Source organism: Camelina sativa, chromosome 10 (assembly GCF_000633955.1).
Source record: "Camelina sativa cultivar DH55 chromosome 10, Cs, whole genome shotgun sequence".
Taxonomy (NCBI): domain Eukaryota; kingdom Viridiplantae; phylum Streptophyta; class Magnoliopsida; order Brassicales; family Brassicaceae; genus Camelina; species Camelina sativa.
The window spans coordinates 3,221,302-3,240,741 of NC_025694.1; the positions used below are offsets into that span (position 1 = coordinate 3,221,302).

Below are 19,440 nucleotides of genomic sequence, written 5' to 3' on the forward strand. Positions count from 1 at the left end.
TTATAAAAAAAAAAAAAAAAAAAACAAAAGGCAAAAACTTTGGAACTCAAAAAGACGACCTCGTATTTGAGACGGTTCATCTTCGGACAAGGATGTTTGATTGTGCCTTTCATCAGAAGAGAGAGCACACGACTTGCATCACTCGAGTTTCTCCTACGAAGTAGCTCACGAAGGATCCCTGGTAATCTATTAAGATACTCGCTTCTGCTTGCCTTTGGTCCAAGACTCAGAAGATAAGATGGTTTCGCCCTACAGAGATGAACTCTCTTGGATTTTGAGACGACAGAGCCTATATCTGAGCTACTCACACGACACTTGTCAGCTTTTTCTTCGGTTTCTACCATTACCCTTATCCCCAAAATCTTATCTTCGTGTGAATCAAAATCAATACCAAGAAGAAGCTTTCTAATTGAGTGAAATCCGAAAAAAAATAGAGCTTGGACTTGGAGGTTAAAAAATTAAGGAATACTTGAAGAGAGGTTTAAAAAGTCACAAAAGATGATGATGTTCTCTCCGTAGTCACCTTCCTCTGCTCCTTCATTTTGTCTTCTTGTTGCAGAGAGAGAGAGAGAGAGGAGGTTGTTGTACCATTGGACCTTATTTTGGTAATGGGCTTGTGATGTTTTAGTTTGAGCCCAAAACACTTTTACCATGGGCTTGTTGTTGTAGACTCTCTCAGTTACACCCTGTAAAATAATGCTTCACCATACTTGCACGGATTATTGAATTAGGACGTGCTACATTATTTACAGAAATTGTGTATATGATCGATCTCATTTCTTCCGCAAACCCATTTTTAAGTCGAGTCCCCTATAACAATGAAATATATAATGATATGATTTTATTAAATATTTTTATAATATTATACTTTTGTTTGTTGTTGTCATATTCTTGTCCTAACTATATAAATTCTCTTTCTAACCAATTCTCCATTATATACACCAACAATGTCTTATATTTTGATTAAATACCCGTATTCATACGAACTTGTGTATTGTATGTTTGAGACAATGATGTATTTTTAAGAAATTGAAACCTTCAGATTAATGTGTTTTCATTGCACCTACTCTACAAGTGTACGATCTGATATAATTACGAATATAGCCTTTAGTTAATAAATCCTAACTCGTGATTTTGAAATTTCAATTTGATTTTAAAATCGTACCGATACTGATAAGGTAGAAAGGCTATTACCGGTTCAACCCATGAATTGTTTGTCTATCCGGTTTCGATTGTAGTTTTGGGAAGCTCCAGTTTAATCACAGATTGGCACAGTTTTATTTTGCATTTCATATTTTTAATTTATATATATTTTTTAATTTTTTAAAAAACCTTAATAAGATTATAAAATAGTATATGTATTACGGTGGTAAATTGGTATTAAATTGTGTATTTTAAGCTTAAAATGATATTTTAGAGTTTGGTTATTAGGTAACCACGTACATATTAGAGTAGGAGGGTTTTGATTGTTGAACTAACTTTAATAAAATTCCTTGTATTGTCAAAATAATCTATTAAAAAAAACACATTAAGTTGAACTACCAAAAGCTCAAGCCAACCAGAAACTGTAAAGTACAAAAAAGTCTTTGTAATCCATAGAGACTCTTGCGGTCTTGCCACTATATAAGCTCATTCGCATATCTCTAAGATTTCACGACAACACAAAGCAATAAATACAAAGTGAAGGGCTTAACCATAACTGGAGAGATTCATCAACATGGCATCATACAAGCTCTTTCTCATTGCTTTTTTAGTGACTCTCTCTTCTTCCTCTACTATGATAAACACTTGTTCAGCCTCACGCCGCCTTCTCCAGCAACAACAACAACCTATTCCTCAAATTCCAAGCATGTCTATCCCGACAATGGGACTACCTCCATTGCCATCAACGTTGCCGCAACCATCTCTACCAACTCTTCCCACAATGCCTACTACAATGCCTCCGTTTCCAATGCCATCATCTTTGCCACAACCAAATCTTCCCACAATTCCCTCTGTAATGCCTCCAATGCCAACGTTGCCTTCGTTTCCTACCGTAATTCCTTCTCTTCCAACTAGTCTCCCATCTATTCCGTTCTCCTCTCCTCCGCCTTCTACATCAAGTCCTTGAATTATCACTTCATCATGTGATTGATGCATCTTTTATTATATATTATTGTTGTAATGTTTTCAATGTGGTGTGTTTGGTTATTTAGGCGTACCCTCGTTACATGATTTGTACCTTTAATTTCCTTTTGATTTTCATTAATTTGTTGTATTTTACATTTGTTTGTGCTTGTGAAAGTAATCATTTGGTTCTTTACTCATAGTGATATTATTAAAAAAATTGGTGATGTTTGTTGTTATATATCAAATTTTATACAATTAAAAGTGCAAATTTATTCGTTAAATTTGCAATAAAACACACTGTATAGCTAACATCTTCTTCGGCTTATATGAACATTTCGGGTGTAAATTTTATATTTATTCGTCTTTTTGTTCAGTATTAATTATTTGATACCCTCCTTATATTAGCAGATTTTGTAAAACCTCTTTTATTAAATGAAAATCCTTTAACAAATAAATAATGGCTTTATAGACACTTTGTTCTTCTTTACGATATTTACTTTCGTAAGAAGCGGATTGATTTGCCATCTCATTAAAAACTAAAAGAAAAAAATAACAGAGGCAATAAGCTAGTCCATGATTCAAGAGAAAGATGTAAGGGACAAACGTTGCATCGCATCAGTTTGGAAATGTAAATAAATTGATCATAATAGTGTAATAAGAAAACAAGAAAAATAAAAGTAGAAAAGAAGATGATCATCTAGAATACTAATTAATAAATTGTATCAAAAAAGAAAGAAAGAAAAAAACTCTTTAGAAAATTGTATCGAAAGAGAAGAGAGACTGGAAGTAGGGAGCAAGGACCCGAGTTTTGAAGTAGGGGGAGCCATAGGCAACCTTTAAAATTTGACGGTCGCTGAGAAGCAAAGTTTTAGTACGCGGATCATATTTGAGCAACCTTTCTATGAAACCCGAGTGATTTGCATCTTTTGGCTTGTTACCGTTGATCAACACCTTTCCGTCACGGCAGATTTCAATTGGCATAAGCACCTCCTCCAAACTAGTCCTTGCATGGCTTTTTAGATCAATTGAATACATTTTCCCCCATGCGTCTCCTCCTCTATCCATGCTCCACATCTCCAAACAGCTAAGTTGTTGTTCTACGATCCATACTTGATCCCTAAGGTTCACGAGATGAATTCGGTAGGAGGGTTTGTACTAGCACCGAAAGGAGGGTGATGGACTGCACGGAATCTGTGTGTGTGAAGATCAAATGCTATGATCTTGGCCGTTGTTGAATACTCGGCTTCCCTCAACCATAGATAAGCAGTGAACCAATAGATGGATCCGTTAACGCTCGCTGAAGGTTGCCCATTAAAGCAAGGTATAGGAACATGGCTTATGTATATCCATTTCCTTGCCTTAATCGAAAAAAGCTCGCATTCTGTGCATAACGTACACTCCCCATGCGGTTCAAATAACCTAACAAGTTTATAATCTCCGCTCACTCTGTCTCTCCCAAATCCTAACAAGCTGCTAAACGGCAGGTTGGAAAACTGATGATTCCCTGCATGTAAGAAATGAAATAATACAAATGACATTAATAATCAATTAGCTATATATATAGGAAAAGAGAACTTTAAAAAACAAAAAAAACAAACAAAACTCTTTCAGAATAATTTATAATAATTAAATGTCAACTCCAACAGTTTTAATTCTTTTGAAAAAAAAAAATTAAATAAATAAACGAAGGCAGTATATATGTTACGTACGCATGTACATGCCGTGAAAAAGAATATGTGTTCTGCAGCGGAATTCGGGTAAAGTTAGATGACTTTCAAATTTCTGTGGACGGTGACAAAGAGATTGTTGTTCAACTTGGATCACCTGACGAGTCGCCCGATTAATAAACAGAAACTTGTTACCAGGTCTCGGACAGCAGATGAAACCGTCGCATGAGAGACAAGGAACATGTTCGTTATTTTGAAGCAGCACATAGGAAAATCCGGGAACACCGTTTGATGAATGGAAGTAACGGAACAATCGAGGTTCCCGGGAAACTTCATGAGCGAGCGGGTCCATGACTTTGACACTAGCAAGGATCGTGAAACGGTGTTTGGATTTCTGATGAACCAAGTACCGCTCCATGAAATCTCGAGATCTTATCAAACTTCTCCATTGTTTTGAAACCAATTCTAATCGACGCAGAGGTTGCACTGGAAGTCTCAGCAAGATCTCGATTTCTACATCAAACGGTAGTTCTTCCATGCCTGCTAGCTAGCTACTGTCGCCCTTAACCCTTTCTTTTCATTGATATATATATATATACGAGAACCGTGAAAAATATAGTATTCGGGAAAGTCATTATCTCTGTTATGGAAAGTAACATTGTCTCCATAACGTAATTGATGAAATAAACTGAAAGTTTCGTTTTCACAATACTGTACGTACGTGTTAAAAAAGAAAGACGTTGACCAAAAAAGGGAAAGTACATAGACTATATAGTAAAACAGGGAAACAAACTACCTCTGTATGGGGCTAAAAATGTTTTCTTGATACGTAAAATTCTACATACACGACACAATAAAGGAAAGTAAAAAAATAATTTTACATAGGTATAGAAGGTCTTAGCTTATTATTGGTTAGATTATTAGCTAGCGAAACCCGAGGAGAGAGGCTGACTTGCTCCACCGCGCTTGTGCTTGTAGCTCCATTCTCTAAAACACCCAATTCTTGGACCATATCCACTTGTCCATTTATAAGTCAAGTCTGTCTTTGCAAGATCAAACACTGCATTCTGTGCTCTCTTTCTCTCTCTCTCTTCTTGCTCTGACAACTTCTTCTGGGATTTCTTTTGGTCCCTTCTTCTTCGTCCGCAGTGGATTATATTCCTCATTCACCGAACATCTCTGCAATTCAGATTAAGCACTCGTGAATACAACATTTTATGGATCTCTTGCATATATACTGTATTTATTTTTCCTTACCAGATCAATCAACGTTGTGCTCCTCTAAGAAACTTAAGAAGGTTTTGTCTTGTTGGGAGATAGTGTCCACTGTGTGGCCCTATAGCCTGAGAAAACAAAAGGTGAGGTGAGACCTTTTAGTTTACATAACATAGAGAGAGATTCATTCCCGAGGAAGAGGCAGAGACCGATGATTTCACGTAACCTCAAGGATCCCATCGCGAGCGACCAATCTTCCAGCAGCTGTAGTGGCGCCTCCGACCATTTTCATACATTATTCTCCCATCTTCCATCAGCACTTCATATGCTTCTCTCTCCATCTGCAGGTTTTTAGACGTAGATGAGTAAGCAAGAGCTAGGTAATTAGTATGGTCAAGTCGGAAGGGTAAAAAGGTCACCGGATGCATTGTCTTTGCAGAACACTTGTGGGGTGTTTCTCGTTGCCGGTCCCCTATATCCTCCCTCCAGCCTTTTAGTTCCAAAATCAATGAATGCAGAGTTGAGAACACACATTCAAAGACAGGAAGATGTAAAGAGTGGGATATTGGATCTTAAGTCCTTACCAGTAAAAAAAGAATGGCTGTGAGGGTGACTTGCTCTCTGACCACCCAGACATCATAATAGAAGTAGTGGCCATCATAATCTGTAGATGGAAGAGAGGGACGATTAGAATAGTAGATCAGACAGAATCAAAAGGAACTAACAATGTGTGTGATCTTGTTTCTGTTCGGCAACCAAACCCACAGACAAGCCCATATGCACTTGTCTTGGATGAAAACTCGCAAAATATTCGAAAGGGTTCCACAAAAAAAAAAAAAACATATATGGAAGGAATGTAGAAAACAAAACAAGTACTGGCACGCCAAAGAAGAAGAACAACATGGAACACTGACGACTGTGTAACAGAATCAAGCTCTTACCTCAATCGGGTGAGCCCGCATTACCCTCCCTCGGTGGTTTGGTTGAATCTCTCAGTCTTTCTTCGGCAAAGACACCTGTTACATACATATCAATCATAACACCCAATTGACCAGATCCAACGAGCAATGAGAGGATATCTTTTTTGACGACGCATTCAGACTAACCGTATAATCAAAAGGCGCAGAAATTACCCGTGCCGGAGCCGGTGGGATCGCCGCCTTGAAACCCGGGAATAACACCGTCGCTCGACGTCTCCTCCTCTTTCTCTTTTCTTTATCTCTTTCTCCCGGTTTATACGGAGATCATATATTAAGTTGCGCCTAATTCTAACAATCAAACCCCGGTCCTTTCTTAAACCGGAATTACGATTAGAGAGAGAGAGAGAGAGAATATGCCTAATTCATTTTGGTCGTCAAATAAAACAACACTGCTAAGTGGTAACTGGTTCATTGCTTTCTAAGACAAAAACAAACCATTCTCAATAACCACATCTTATGAACTCATCTTTTTAGTTGGGAGATGGTGTCCCCTTTTTTTTTTTTTTCTTTTCTAAAACTAATGTGATGACACTTGTAAATAAGTCAATAAGTGTCAACAAGTCATACCTCTAAGGGTGTACCGACGGTGCACAAGCACAAGATCCCATCATTTTGAGCTGTCGACTAGCATTTTCTAATTATTTTAGCACATTCTGCTCAACAAGAATGTTCCTTTCAACTCATCTTTCAATCGTTTTACCACCTTAACCAAACCTATATATATATATATAGTGTGCAATTTTTAAAAGACCACTGCTTTAAATGAATGCATCTGCCTATTTTTAATATCTCACTCACTTATGTTATCATTACCCGCAAATAAAGAAATAGTGTGCCAAGTTCACCACCACTTACATATAACAAAACCAAAAATCCCACTACATAAAATGTGTTTTCCAACTGACATATACGATTTGGCAGGAAGTTAAAGAGAATTGCTTCTGAAATTAGACAAAATAAGTCACCACGACTTCAAAGTCACCACGCTTCAATAAAGATTTAAGTGTTCAAGATTGGCTAGCTTTCCCTCCTCAACATCCAGACTAACACAATAGAGAAAAAACACACACAACAATGAAACTGTTAGGGAGAAAAACAAATAGGAAGAAAATACCAGAATCTAAAAGTATTCACGCCTGAACAGTCTTGGACATTGCGTATCTCTCAAGGTAATCCTGTATGAGTAACATAGTTTCATCATGTTTTCTCATGCTTGCTTCGTCCAAGGTTCTAAGAAAAAATAGATCGTATATGTTAGAATAACTAAAGCAGGACTTTATATATCACTTTCCACATTCCACACCTTCACACAATATTCATTGCCCACTACTATATACCCATGGCACATGTCCATACATCTCAGCTTAGTTTTGTTAAACTCTTTGTACTCTCTCCGGATAGTAAGAGATTGTATATCAAGCTCAACCAAGCGACCCAAACCTTGTGTAATAATATGCCAATTTTTTTGGCTGGGTAAAACTGAGATTTACTTGTAAAATTGTAAAACATAACTGAAATGATTATATGATTCTATCAATATTCAACTCACTTCTTTCCATAGTTGTTTAACTTGAGTTCAAACCTACCATTCATACCACTATGGAAAAGATGTGGATAAGCATATGTCCATCTGAGATATAATACTTGCAACATTTTTTATAATTGATGTAAATGAACATCAATTCAGTAATTGAAACAAATATTTATTTCAATCGATATTTGCATCAACAAAATGTCATTCATTTATTTATGTGATGCAAATGATTTTAACATCATTTACAAATGATACAAACTAATGAAATGATGTAAAACCATCATTTCTTTTTGTAGTGTAGTTTTAAAGGTACAAGTATACAACATTAACAAAAATGGCTGGGATCGAATACATACCATGTTATTTCCATCTTCGTGCAAAGCAAGACTATTCAGTGACACAGTATGGATCAATTGCCAATAAATGGTTCCATTTGATGAATTCCATGACTTGATGTATTTGTCATCTCCACATGTTAGTATCATTAGATCTCCTCGAGAACTATAGAACACCAAATCATTGACAGACCCACTATGCTCCTCAGTTTTAAGCAACAATTAAATTGAATTTATTTATATATAAGTTTTTTTCCCTCTAATTAAAATAAAAGAGAAGGATTTATATTGATACAAACCTCAAAGTGTTGCTTTGGGGATTATTCATGTATATAGTTGTAAGTTTGAACTAAAGGAAAAATATTAGTATAATTGCATATAAGTTTATTCAGTCAAACTACAAGCAAACAGTTTGAGAGTGCATTATTTGTTCGTCAAATTTGCAATAAACTACTATTTACGATTTTTGGCTTATATGAACATTTGTGATGTTAAAATTTATTAAAGTTAGTACTTTTCTATGTTCATCTCTATTTTTTATTTAAGTGTTATTTATCTCTTAAATTTTGTTGGTCGAATAAATTTATAAACTAGCAAATACGAACATCTTTATAATTGCAGAAACTAAAACAAAAAACAGGTATTGGTCGATGCTAAAAGTTGCCATAAATTGTGGACGCAGATTTGATAAATGTCGTTTTTCAAACATGCAATCCATCAACTTCTTCGGCAAATCAAGTTAGCTTTTTTTTTTTCCCCTCACGAGTTCCAATCTCATCTTATAAAAACCATGCTCTTTCTTCACAAATTGGTTCTAACAAAAATTAATTAGGCTACCAAAAATAATCAGGAAACTAAATTTATTTCAGCTCTCAATAAATATTTAAATATTCGGCACTAAATCTATTTCACCTATTATGGATCTAACACAAAAGCCGATAAAATATAATCAGTCGACCTTTAACACAAGAAAACTAAACAAAGACCAGTTGCTTAATTATATATGAATAATTCGATTAGAAAATATTATTTGTATGCATCTCATCTAAAGTCAGAGTAGTTTAATGTAAAGTGTGCAATAAAAAAATTGTAAAACTAGGAGAGAAAAACGGAAAGCATGTGTTGGTTAATTCCACGCTATTAATGCATCATGGTTGTGCCTGTAATTTTTTCATTAGTCGTTTTGATTATATACGTTCCTCACAAGCTTAATTCACATATTTCATCAAATTAAATTGATTCTGCTGCTTAACTCAATTTGATTAACTCACTCCTACTTCACAATGACGACTAAAGCTAGTGTTTGGCGTAGGCTAGTTACTTGCTTATCGTCCCTTAAGTTCTACTTGAACGTCTTGTGCCTCGTTGTTACTGTTTTTGTTCTTCTCCAAATCTTTTCATTTCATCATTCCCTTTCACTCCCTCCTGCACTCATGACGTATCTGAAACACCAACCTGAACAATTAATATCCGAGAACAAGACGGCTTACTTGGTTGAGAAGCTACGTGAATCGGTGACATTCCTTCCTCTCAAGGACTATCGTTTCTCGAACAAACCACTCGAAGGTCATACTTGGTTCATGAGCTCTCTCTATGATAACCAAACCAAAGGTGAGGCTCAGTATCAAGAATTTCCTTCAGATTCTTCCAAAGGAAGGCTTTTGTGCTTGAAAGGGGTTGATGAGCATGATGGGGCGTGGAACTATTACGCGCTGGCGTGGCCTGAAGCTCTTCCGAGTAATGCTGTTCTTCAGAAGGGCTTGACGTTTGTTTCTTATAACCAATACGATTACGGTAACTTGTGGCATGGACTAACGGCAGTTGTGCCGTTTGTTGCTTGGAGCATAAGAAACCAGTGCGAAAACCCTCAAAGATGGGTTTTATACCACTGGGGAGAACTACGGTTTGGGATGGGGCATTGGTTGAGCGAGATCATCAAAGCCACGTACGGTCAAGAACCCGAGTACTTACGGTTTGTTGATGAGGACAAGCCGGTTTGCTTTGAGAAGGCGGTTGTTATGAGACACAATGAAGGTGGAATGTCAAGGGAGAGAAGAATGGAAGCTTTTGATCTCATTAGATGCAAAGCCAGGAACTACTGTAATATCAGCTCATCCGAGACATCAAAACCCAAAATCGGTATGACATTGCTATTGAGAACCGGAGCCAGATCTTTCAGAAATGAGTCTATGGTGATTGATGTCTTTAAGAGAGAGTGTGAGAGAGTAGATGGGTGTGAAATTAATGTTTCATATTCGAATAATCTAACATTTTGTGAGCAAGTGGAGCTGATGAAGAAGACCGATGTGTTAGTATCACCACACGGTGCACAACTCACCAACTTGTTTCTAATGGATAAAAATAGTAGTGTAATGGAGTTTTTCCCCAAAGGATGGCTTAAACTTGCAGGAGTTGGCCAGCTTGTGTTCCAATGGGGAGCTAATTGGTCAGGGATGAGACATGAAGGCTCTTGGCATGACCCGGTTGGCGAAATATGTCAATTCCCCGATACGGATAGGCGATGTATGTCGATATATAAGAACGCTATGATCGGATACGATGAGACTTATTTTGGCGAGTGGGCAAGAAGAGTTTTGGGTCAGTTTAGCATAAGAGATATGAAAGAGATTGGAGAGTGCAGCCACGGAAATAAATAGTTCATTAGATGTATGTTATTGATGTTGCTGAGAAACTTATATATATTGTTGGTAGCTATAGGATTGATGAGTATTGACTGTAACACTACTCAATTTTTTAATCTGTAACTATCTAGAATAAATGAATGAATGTAATCGATGAATGTACTATTGCAATGTCGATCAAATAAATCTGACCATATTCAAAGTTTCATACATTGCGTTCAATTATGTATGCGTTTAATCCACTACAATGGCAAAATTATTATATCTTAGAGAAAAACCAATCAATTCATTGCACAAATCCGGAGCCTAAACGAAATCACTGATGAAACAACTGGACAATAAAACAAACATTAGTACCTGAAGGGGTATCTCAAGTTTTAGCCTCAATAAGACAAAGTAAGAGAAAGACTTCANCGCACCAAGAAAATGCATCAATATCAAAAGATGAAGCAGGCTATATATAAAACAAAAATGGCAAATCTTCACTAAATTGTGTTACCTCAAATGAAGGTACTAAATTAGCAATGTTACGAACAGTGAATGCGTCACCCGGTTGAAATCCAAGGATGGCAGAAGGACAAACCCTAGAGTCTGCACAAGCAATCACCAGAAACTGTTGCTTAAACTGTTAGCAACAATTTCCTTTCTCCAGAAAACATTTTTAAACAGCATAGATATCTCATAAGCATATGTAAAAGTGTAAAAGCTACCTTTGGAGCTTGAGCATCTGCCAGATTTTTGTAGTGTTCTAAGTTATCCCTGCTCACGAGTATATATATCATCAGGGTGAGGTAACCATTGAAAAAGCAAAAGACTGAAAAGAATAGGTACTCTGCCACTTACATGTACTTAAGCTTCTTGAAGGCAAGGAACCGCTGTTTCATGTCGTCAAATACATCAGTGTTATTTTCTCTGTCAATTGCAACCCCATTAGCTTCCTGAGTCAGTCCAGGTGTCTTTCCTGAAGCCATCATTCGCAAGTTGGCAGTTTTTATTATACTGCAAAACCACAAAGGTAATACTAAATCAGAACATTTGAATAATAGAAAACAACTCCACTGAGATTTGAAGCATAAGAAAAGAAAAACTTCTTTTGCAAATCTTATAAAAAGACACACATACACACTACTTATATAATATGATGTAAGGGTACCCAGAAAAGTACAATGGATCATTCAACATGTGAGTTCTTATTAAATTGTCAAAACTAAAGATGAAAAACTCAGGTAAGATCAGCAATCCCAAATCAAAAAGCCTAGAAATTNTTTAACAGCAATTCCACTGCCTTCCTTCTTACCTCTGCTTGCTCCATAATCGACCGTCCATTTCTCAAACGTACAATCAACAAAATTATAGTATCCACCATGGAGAGACAATGATCCATTCCGCACTTTCTCTTCTATCCACGGGTAACCAAGCAGCCTTTCTAATGAATTATTTATGGAGGCCTGCAGGTTTATAGTATATATATATGAGTTCACTGATCTATAGATGATATAATTCTCCTGATTTTCCCAAAAGACATCACCTTTTCACAATGTTGACACTGATGATCAAAATGGAGGTTTGAAGCAACAGCTTTAGTGCTTTCCTTTGCTTTCTTCCCCACAACTACCCAGTTTTGTATGAAACTTCTGTTAAAAGGGAGATGCAATATGGCAAAGATCAACAACTATGAATTTTTCAATAGACTGAAACAAGAACTAGTAAAAACCTGGAATCTACTTCGTCTTCCATTTTCATTAAAGCTTGAATTCCACCACAGCGGCTATGACCGATGACTAAGATGTTCTCCACCTACAAATTTAAGAAGGAGACAAGAATTTTAATGAACGTATTTACAAAAATGTAGCTACACATTGCCTTTATGCAGTTTATATTGCCTTAAAGTTTGAGCTTAAGTGAAAAGAACAAACTCTGTAGTAAAAGTTAATTTCTTAAAAGAAACAGAACCCTGAACAGTCTAAACAGTGGAAAATGCTCTACTTAAAACTTGAAACACTCTAAGAGATAAGATAGATACTTACATTAAGAGTATTCACAGAGAACTCGAGAGCAGCTTTGGTTTCAGTAGGTCCAGACTTCACGCACCAAGAAAATGCATCAATATCAAAAGATGAAGCAGGCTATATATAAAACAAAAATGGCAAATCTTCACTAAATTGTGTTACCTCAAATGAAGGTACTAAATTAGCAATGTTACGAACAGTGAATGCGTCACCCGGTTGAAATCCAAGGATGGCAGAAGGACAAACCCTAGAGTCTGCACAAGCAATCACCAGAAACTGTTGCTTAAACTGTTAGCAACAATTTCCTTTCTCCAGAAAACATTTTTAAACAGCATAGATATCTCATAAGCATATGTAAAAGTGTAAAAGCTACCTTTGGAGCTTGAGCATCTGCCAGATTTTTGTAGTGTTCTAAGTTATCCCTGCTCACGAGTATATATATCATCAGGGTGAGGTAACCATTGAAAAAGCAAAAGACTGAAAAGAATAGGTACTCTGCCACTTACATATACTTAAGCTTCTTGAAGGCAAGGAACCGCTGTTTCATGTCGTCAAATACATCAGTGTTATTTTCTCTGTCAATTGCAACCCCATTAGCTTCCTGAGTCAGTCCAGGTGTCTTTCCTGAAGCCATCATTCGCAAGTTGGCAGTTTTTATTATACTGCAAAACCACAAAGGTAATACTAAATCAGAACATTTGAATAATAGAAAACAACTCCACTGAGATTTGAAGCATAAGAAAAGAAAAACTTCTTTTGCAAATCTTATAAAAAGACACACATACACACTACTTATATAATATGATGTAAGGGTACCCAGAAAAGTACAATGGATCATTCAACATGTGAGTTCTTATTAAATTGTCAAAACTAAAGATGAAAAACTCAGGTAAGATCAGCAATCCCAAATCAAAAAGCCTAGAAATTATTAACCTGAAAGAAGCTGGAGGAATTCTCAACTGGGTTTCCTTTAAATTATGCTTGGAACCGAAGATCTGAATCATCAAAAATGCAATAGAGAAATTAAACAGTGCAGATATGAATGAAACAGTGTGAGGGGGGGGGGAGGAGGGAGAGAATTGAAAACATACCGCCGCTTGAGTATGGAGATGAAGGAGAGACGTGGAAGAAGGAGAAGGATCACGAGAGAGAGACAAGTGTGTGGGAATGGCTGCCATGAAAGAAGTCTAGAGAGTAAAGTTGGGTATATCGAATCTGGATCAACAAAGCACAAAGCATCTGAAGAAGAAGAGCCTTCATCTGAAAAATAATATACAACAAAGAGGCCCTTCCAAAAATTAAATATTTGATTTACTAGTATTATTTATTTTCTTTTTGGGTAAGAAGTGGATGTGAATGCATTTCTCCAACAATGACGGAGAAACCAAAGTTTTTGTGTCGTGTCAGTTTTTGACCCCACGTCCCCACCCTCCCTAACCTAATGTAACTTACCATAATAAAGCTTTAACAAGGAATGTGAATTAAGCAAATGACAACAATAAAATATATATCAACAAGAGTTTAACATGTGATTTACTGTAATGCATATAAATTACCAAGATTTGCACGGAAACAAAACAGATCTATTTGATAAATTGAATGTCACAGATACCAAAAAATCCGAAACAAATTATTGACCTTAGTCAACTACAAAAAGGAAAGAAAAACTGACAGACCCAGAGACGTCATCTATGTTCCGTTCATCTTAAGTTCTTTAACTAACAGTTCTCTTAAAATCTAGTTTGTCTATCTGTCCGTGTGTCGTTTTCTCTATGAATAAACAGCCTGTAGTTTATTTACAGGAGAGAATAACAGCATGATTTGTAAGCCAGATAGTAATCCCCCAAATTTCAAACAGTATAAACCCTAATAATTTCTAAAATCAAACAGTTGATGGATTCGCTATAGACATATGCAATTCGACTCCGATCGATGACTCAATCTTCAATCATCTCGACTAGGATGCAAAAATTCTATTGTTATAAATCAAACCCAACTACAATCATAGCACCAGTCCAAACCATCAGTTCTACTAAACAGTCTAACAGCGATCCTACAACTAAACCGTAAAATTATACTCAAATTCATAACTCGTGAAACAAAATCTAACCTAAATCGGTAAAGATGAAGACTTCTCCTTGAAGAACGAGGACATATCTGGTGATTGGGTTCTCTCGTTGAGTCGTTGAACAAGAAGAAGACAAGAGTTGTCTGGGACAGAAGAGATTAACCGATAAAGATGAAGCTTCTTTTAATGAAACGCACCGTTTAACACTAAAAAAAACTGATTTAAAAGCTTATCCATTCACATAAGACACAGTAATCTGAGTTTAATTAAAATCCAGATGGTATAAACAAATACAATGAAACTTTGGTGTATATTTATACTTTTTATCAACATACATTAATCCCAAAAATCCAAAGCAGAGTAGAAGAAGCTGCATATCATCAACTCTCTTGTCTTGACTTTACAAAGAGTGGCTAGCTAGCAGCTCTGATTAACAAAATCGTATATCATTAGGGGGTTTGATTTTGAGTAGTCTTCCCCTAAGAAACTTACTTGATGGACTACTTGTCTTTTTTTTTAAATTCATATAGCAATGATGAAGATCTCTTATTGTAACTTATACTACTTTCCACTGTAAGAGATAGATCTCTTCAAGAAACTTGACCTCCCAACAACAATAGAAGATCCAATATTACCTCTCTTCAACTTCTCCTTTTCTCTACCGACAACAAGTTCACTTACCCTTGAACCCGATAACGAATCCAACGACACTGATCGTCTCACCCGCTGCTGCGACTGCGACTCACCGTCATGATGATCTCTACTAATAATATTACTAACAAACCCATCTCTTTCTTCCTCGATTTCTTCATCTATATTACCATCATCTCCACTTTCTTCTGGAATCATCGTCACACGGATCTCTTCTTGACTCTCACTTATACGATCATCAATCATCATCGTGTTGGCCACTACGATAGGAGCACGACAGAGCGGGCAGTTGGTGTGTGATCTAAGCCACGTATCAATACAAGAAAGATGAAAAGCGTGTTGACACTTTGGTAACAACCTAAGCGTCTCTCCTTCTTCGAATTCGCTTAAACATACAGAACAATCAGTTCCTTCCACAACACCATCTTTTTTACTATACTGACACACTTTGATCGAACTTATAACCGTTGGATTCAACCCGATGGTTCTGATATGCCATACCGGATGATCCACGATAACCGGTGACGGTCCATCAATATCCCAGTTCCTAGCTTCTTCCATGCTCCATCTTCTTGATATTGTCATTAGTCTTCTCCTGTAGTAAAACTTGAAGCAGAGGACAAGTAAAGTAAGGAGAAACAGAGTTGTGATGATAGATGAAGCCGAGATGATCAAGATCCTCTTTAGGTTATCGTCATGGTGGATCACTGCAGGTGGAGTAAGACCTGTTACTACGACGATCTCGCAGATGGAAGGACACTCGTCAAGACAATAGGATGAAAAGTATCCTATACTTTTCAACTCTTGGATGCAATTGTATTTACAGAGCGAGTCCGATAAGGTTTCGTTATCATCCAACAGAAATCTCATGATTCTTCTTGCTTTAAGATCATCAATCAACAAGCTCTAGAGAGAGAGAGAGAGATGAAGAGGAAGAGAAAAATCAGAAAAAGAGAAGATGTGAGAGTCGTCTTCATCTTTGTTATCTCTTTTGCTTTCTTTCTTTAGAATCAAGTTTGGTCAACAAAAGTAGGTTGACGCTATCTATCCTCTTAATTTCATCCACAATAATTGATTTTCTTAAATATATAAATGTTACAACAATATTTGAAACTACAATTTAATAGAAAAAGTAATATTTCAAACAAGTAACAGAAATTTCTTCATTTGATTAAATTTGAGACTAGAAATATCAGTGGGTAATTAAATATGTTTTGGTAAAAAGAAGAATATATACTGGTACTACTACTCTCCACTGCCTTTAGACGTTGTATATCCGATTTTCTGATGTGTATATGTATGGTCTAAACTTTTTGTTGAGTCAAGATTCTTCTTGGTATAGTTTAAACCAGCTTAAACATTCCGGTTCGTTTTGGTTATAGTCTGCTATATAACCGAACTCATGAGCCAGATTTATTTCAAAATTGATAAGAATTGTTTAAGCTAAATGTTAGAACGAGTACAACATATGGTGGACGGTGGACCTCCTAATGATGTGGGTATACAAAAGAAGGCATAGACGCACATTCTCATTTACGTACAACAAGTACATAGAGTGATCTAGAATCTAACGGTGGTGGGACCAAAGCAGCTAAGACCCATTGCTTTCTCAAAGGATTTCTCAAAGGGTGTGGTGGTCATGGGCTTGGATCTGATGACATCAGCCGAAGACGGAGAAGGAGAGGGACGAGATGGGACTGTGATGGTACGGACGCGAGCCATTGCTTCTTTGTGGAGTAAACGAAGAGGGTAGTTCCACCGAGCAACGCCTTGGTCTTTAAGCACTTCCACCGCCGCGATTGCCGTCGCCACCGCCCACGAAGCTTGCTTTCCGGCATTCATCTCTTATTTCTTCGTTTTAAGTCTCTTTAAAAGTGTATTTTTCTTTAATAAAAAAGTTTATTTTGATCTTTGGATTTAGCTATGTTTTTGGACTTCGTTGTTGCATGGAAGATTTGGTTTTATAAAGGTAGGTCGAGAAAAGTGATAGAGAACGAAAACAAGAGGCTGAAGCAGCCGCAAGTATTGTAATTTGGGGAGCGCTCGTGGTTTTGTTTTTTTCCGAGAAACAATGTACGTGGGTTCTTTTAATTTTCCCATTAGTTAATTTTTTTTGTTTTCTGTTTTTTAAAATTGATTAATTATAGTATTAGTTTCATTAAGATATTGTTCAAAAATAAAAATAACATTTTTTTGTTAAAGAATATTTAAGATATTGTAAAACAACGCCCACCGTAGGGTAGTTTTTTTTGTCACTTAAGTATCATATTAAATTTGACTTAATTTAACACTCTAATTCCACGCAAAAATAGTGAGAAATAAACTTCCTCACGTACACGAAAATTTTATACCGTTTGATGGAGGCGTCACGTTAGCTACACAAAAGCACGTCAAGACAAAATGTCTTTACACGGATATGAACATGCAAGTCGTCTATCTTGGTTCGAACACTTCCAAGTCGTTTAATGTGTTATGCTCTTTAATGTTGGTTCTTACAATTATGATGCTCCTCAAAAAACTCTGTACTGAGGAGTGAGGATCACTTTGCTAGTATGTTAAGCAAATTTTTAATAATGAAATGAAGTTGGAGTTTAAAAAACTTAAGCGTCATTAATCGGAATGGGCGTATAGAAAATGAGTTAGCTAGCTAGTTGGATTTTTTTTGTTTTTGTTTTTGTTTTTTGTTTTTTTCCAATTTTCGAATAGAAAACATTAATTAACACACTATCATTTGATTTTATTACTCGCAAACTATATATATTGCCGTCTCATTATTTTCCGATCCTCCATTTTGATTTATATAAATTTATTACAAGACCCAAATCTTGACATCATCATCATCATTATTCAGACACTATTACATCTTAATAATTTTTATAGCAAATTCAATTTCTGTTTGTCTCCCTCTTCAATAAGCCTTCGGAATGGTGTAACCTAGTAGATTCAAATCCAAATTAAGACATATTTTAACAAACACGAAAATAATAGTACAAAATATCAAGAAAAAAATAATAATACTTACTTCCACATTTGTAACCGGATGGAATCTTCTTGCCGCAAGAACGAGCGACATAAACAACTTTGTCCATATCAATATAGTTTGTAACATCCCTCGAAACGTAGCTGCAAGCACAAGGTACGTCGATTGGATGGATTAGAGCACAGCACGACCGAGATGGGGGAGGAGAATTTGGTCCGGCGCTGCTGACGTAGCGTTGACACTCATTCATCAGTCCCGACAAGTTAGCTCCACATACCTGAGCTGTTGCCACGTGGACATTGTCAGAACCTATCATGAAAAAGGCTACTGCTAAAATAACTGCTGTCCTTATCATTCTACCAGCTCCCATCTCTTCTCTCTTTGTCAACGGTTTTTAAGTTTTGTAATGAATTGAAATCTATGATGTGCATATTGTGGTCAGACGATAGATTTGTATATATATAGGCATGAAGTTAATGACATGCTTAGTTATAGTAACAATTTTTATTGTTGGTTGTTGTAGTGGGAATTAGCAACAAGGGGAGGGAGTGCTCAATAGTATTTGTTATCTTTGTAGGTGGGGAATGTTTCGTGGCAGTTTTTGAGTGACGTTCCACTTATTAGTCTTATTTAGTGGAGTGGTTGAAAATAGTTTAGTGACTGAACTTCTTTATGTCTCTAAATGAGTGTCGATAGTTAAAAGATGTCACTTAAAAAATTGTTAAATTTGGTGACATTTGTTTTAGATCGCTAATCTACTGCTAAATTTGTGAAATGGGTTATCAGTGCATTTTCTTACGTTCCCGTGTGTGTGATGCTTTCTGATTATGTCTGCAATGGTACGAAAACAACTATGTTTTAAAACTTGTTTCCACTATCTATATATGAGAGAACACTTAATCAAGTATTTCTATCACTCGACCACCATGAGTTGGATGATGTGATAAAAAATTTCCGGAACCGGTTAAGCACTATCTTGGAGGATGGAAGCTCGAAGTATGAAAGTGGAATCCAAACTTGGTTTGCATCAAAATTGAATAGCAATTAGAATGTTAGGGGAACTTTATTTATATATTTTTTAAAACGTAGGCATTCATTGGTAACTAACATTGTTTTTTTTGAATATAATTTAACATTAAAAAATAAAAATTCTTACGAGAAAGGGAAATTTCAAAGTGGAATGGTCTGAGCCGACGAGAGATGTGAGGTTGATCTAATGCATCAATATTAAATATGGACAATTTTAGCTG

The 19,440-nt window shown here is 36.3% G+C and overlaps 8 protein-coding genes and 1 long non-coding RNA gene across 13 annotated transcripts in view; 1 reads left to right on the plus strand and 8 right to left on the minus strand.

Moving 5' to 3' along the window:
• Positions 1-539, minus strand: part of LOC104716794 — a 2,958-nt gene extending 2,419 nt beyond the window's left edge. For both annotated transcript variants that reach the window (XM_010434237.2, XM_010434238.2), the window contains exon 1: positions 60-539. In XM_010434237.2, coding sequence (XP_010432539.1) covers positions 60-344 — 285 coding nt within the window. In that variant the 5' untranslated portion in view covers positions 345-539. The remainder of the gene's footprint in view (positions 1-59) is intronic.
• Positions 3,234-4,314, minus strand: LOC104719996 (F-box/kelch-repeat protein At2g43270-like). The gene is made up of 2 exons (XM_010437972.1): positions 3,972-4,314; positions 3,234-3,613 (listed from the first exon to the last, which is right to left on the minus strand). The coding sequence occupies exons 1-2, from the start codon at positions 4,312-4,314 to the stop codon at positions 3,234-3,236; spliced, it is 723 nt and encodes a 240-aa protein (XP_010436274.1).
• On the minus strand, positions 4,501-6,449 carry LOC104716795. 3 transcript variants are annotated; one of them, XR_756144.2, is made up of 7 exons: positions 6,125-6,449; positions 5,933-6,007; positions 5,576-5,655; positions 5,411-5,481; positions 5,201-5,332; positions 5,034-5,119; positions 4,501-4,955 (listed from the first exon to the last, which is right to left on the minus strand). It is a non-coding gene; the product is annotated as an uncharacterized LOC104716795 (long non-coding RNA). The 3 variants fall into 3 exon arrangements; XR_756143.2 differs by having other exon boundaries at positions 5,218-5,332; positions 6,098-6,449; XR_756142.2 differs by having other exon boundaries at positions 6,098-6,449.
• On the plus strand, positions 9,054-10,644 carry LOC104716797. Its single transcript, XM_010434239.2, has one exon. The coding sequence runs from the start codon at positions 9,124-9,126 to the stop codon at positions 10,495-10,497; it is 1,374 nt and encodes a 457-aa protein (XP_010432541.1). The 5' UTR covers positions 9,054-9,123; the 3' UTR covers positions 10,498-10,644.
• On the minus strand, positions 10,923-11,482 carry LOC104716798 (beta carbonic anhydrase 5, chloroplastic-like). Of its 2 annotated transcripts, none has more exons than XM_010434240.1 (3): positions 11,326-11,482; positions 11,193-11,241; positions 10,923-11,095 (listed from the first exon to the last, which is right to left on the minus strand). In XM_010434240.1, the coding sequence occupies exons 1-3, from the start codon at positions 11,454-11,456 to the stop codon at positions 10,937-10,939; spliced, it is 339 nt and encodes a 112-aa protein (XP_010432542.1). In that variant the 5' UTR covers positions 11,457-11,482; the 3' UTR covers positions 10,923-10,936. The 2 variants fall into 2 exon arrangements, with proteins under 2 accessions (XP_010432542.1, XP_010432544.1); XM_010434242.2 differs by having other exon boundaries at positions 10,949-11,073.
• Positions 11,715-14,785, minus strand: LOC104721459 (beta carbonic anhydrase 5, chloroplastic). Its single transcript, XM_010437973.2, has 10 exons — positions 14,602-14,785; positions 13,583-13,662; positions 13,425-13,486; positions 12,998-13,153; positions 12,865-12,913; positions 12,654-12,767; positions 12,510-12,563; positions 12,197-12,279; positions 12,011-12,116; positions 11,715-11,930 (listed from the first exon to the last, which is right to left on the minus strand). The coding sequence occupies exons 4-10, from the start codon at positions 13,126-13,128 to the stop codon at positions 11,715-11,717; spliced, it is 753 nt and encodes a 250-aa protein (XP_010436275.1). The 5' UTR covers positions 13,129-13,153; positions 13,425-13,486; positions 13,583-13,662; positions 14,602-14,785.
• On the minus strand, positions 14,802-16,234 carry LOC104719998 (RING-H2 finger protein ATL54-like). Its single transcript, XM_019231230.1, has one exon. The coding sequence runs from the start codon at positions 16,078-16,080 to the stop codon at positions 15,121-15,123; it is 960 nt and encodes a 319-aa protein (XP_019086775.1). The 5' UTR covers positions 16,081-16,234; the 3' UTR covers positions 14,802-15,120.
• LOC104716799 lies at positions 16,602-17,180 on the minus strand. The gene has a single exon (XM_010434243.2). The coding sequence runs from the start codon at positions 17,050-17,052 to the stop codon at positions 16,771-16,773; it is 282 nt and encodes a 93-aa protein (XP_010432545.1). The 5' UTR covers positions 17,053-17,180; the 3' UTR covers positions 16,602-16,770.
• On the minus strand, positions 17,963-18,629 carry LOC104716800. Its single transcript, XM_010434244.2, has 2 exons — positions 18,233-18,629; positions 17,963-18,144 (listed from the first exon to the last, which is right to left on the minus strand). Exons 1-2 carry the CDS (start codon positions 18,558-18,560, stop codon positions 18,119-18,121), a joined length of 354 nt encoding a protein of 117 aa, XP_010432546.1. The 5' UTR covers positions 18,561-18,629; the 3' UTR covers positions 17,963-18,118.

What these genes read in the sequence shown, in the direction of transcription:
- LOC104716799 (XM_010434243.2), bottom strand. Translation starts at nt 17,052, where the DNA reads ATGAATGCCGGAAAGCAAGCTTCGTGGGCGGTGGCGACGGCAATCGCG.
- LOC104716797 (XM_010434239.2), top strand. Translation starts at nt 9,124, where the DNA reads ATGACGACTAAAGCTAGTGTTTGGCGTAGGCTAGTTACTTGCTTATCG.
- LOC104716800 (XM_010434244.2), bottom strand. Translation starts at nt 18,560, where the DNA reads ATGGGAGCTGGTAGAATGATAAGGACAGCAGTTATTTTAGCAGTAGCC. An exon ending in ATCCGGTTACAAATGTGGAA is followed by an intron (nt 18,145 to 18,232) that starts GTAAGTATTATT and finishes TGAATCTACTAG; the next exon opens with GTTACACCATTCCGAAGGCT.
- LOC104719998 (XM_019231230.1), bottom strand. Translation starts at nt 16,080, where the DNA reads ATGAGATTTCTGTTGGATGATAACGAAACCTTATCGGACTCGCTCTGT.
- LOC104719996 (XM_010437972.1), bottom strand. Translation starts at nt 4,314, where the DNA reads ATGGAAGAACTACCGTTTGATGTAGAAATCGAGATCTTGCTGAGACTT. An exon ending in CATCTGCTGTCCGAGACCTG is followed by an intron (nt 3,614 to 3,971) that starts GTAACAAGTTTC and finishes TCTTACATGCAG; the next exon opens with GGAATCATCAGTTTTCCAAC.
- LOC104716798 (XM_010434240.1), bottom strand. Translation starts at nt 11,456, where the DNA reads ATGATGGCTTCAGGAAAGACACCTGGACTGACTCAGGAAGCTAATGGG. An exon ending in TTCAAGAAGCTTAAGTACAT is followed by an intron (nt 11,242 to 11,325) that starts GTAAGTGGCAGA and finishes ACTCGTGAGCAG; the next exon opens with GGATAACTTAGAACACTACA. An exon ending in CAGATGCTCAAGCTCCAAAG is followed by an intron (nt 11,096 to 11,192) that starts GTAGCTTTTACA and finishes TTTAAGCAACAG; the next exon opens with TTTCTGGTGATTGCTTGTGC.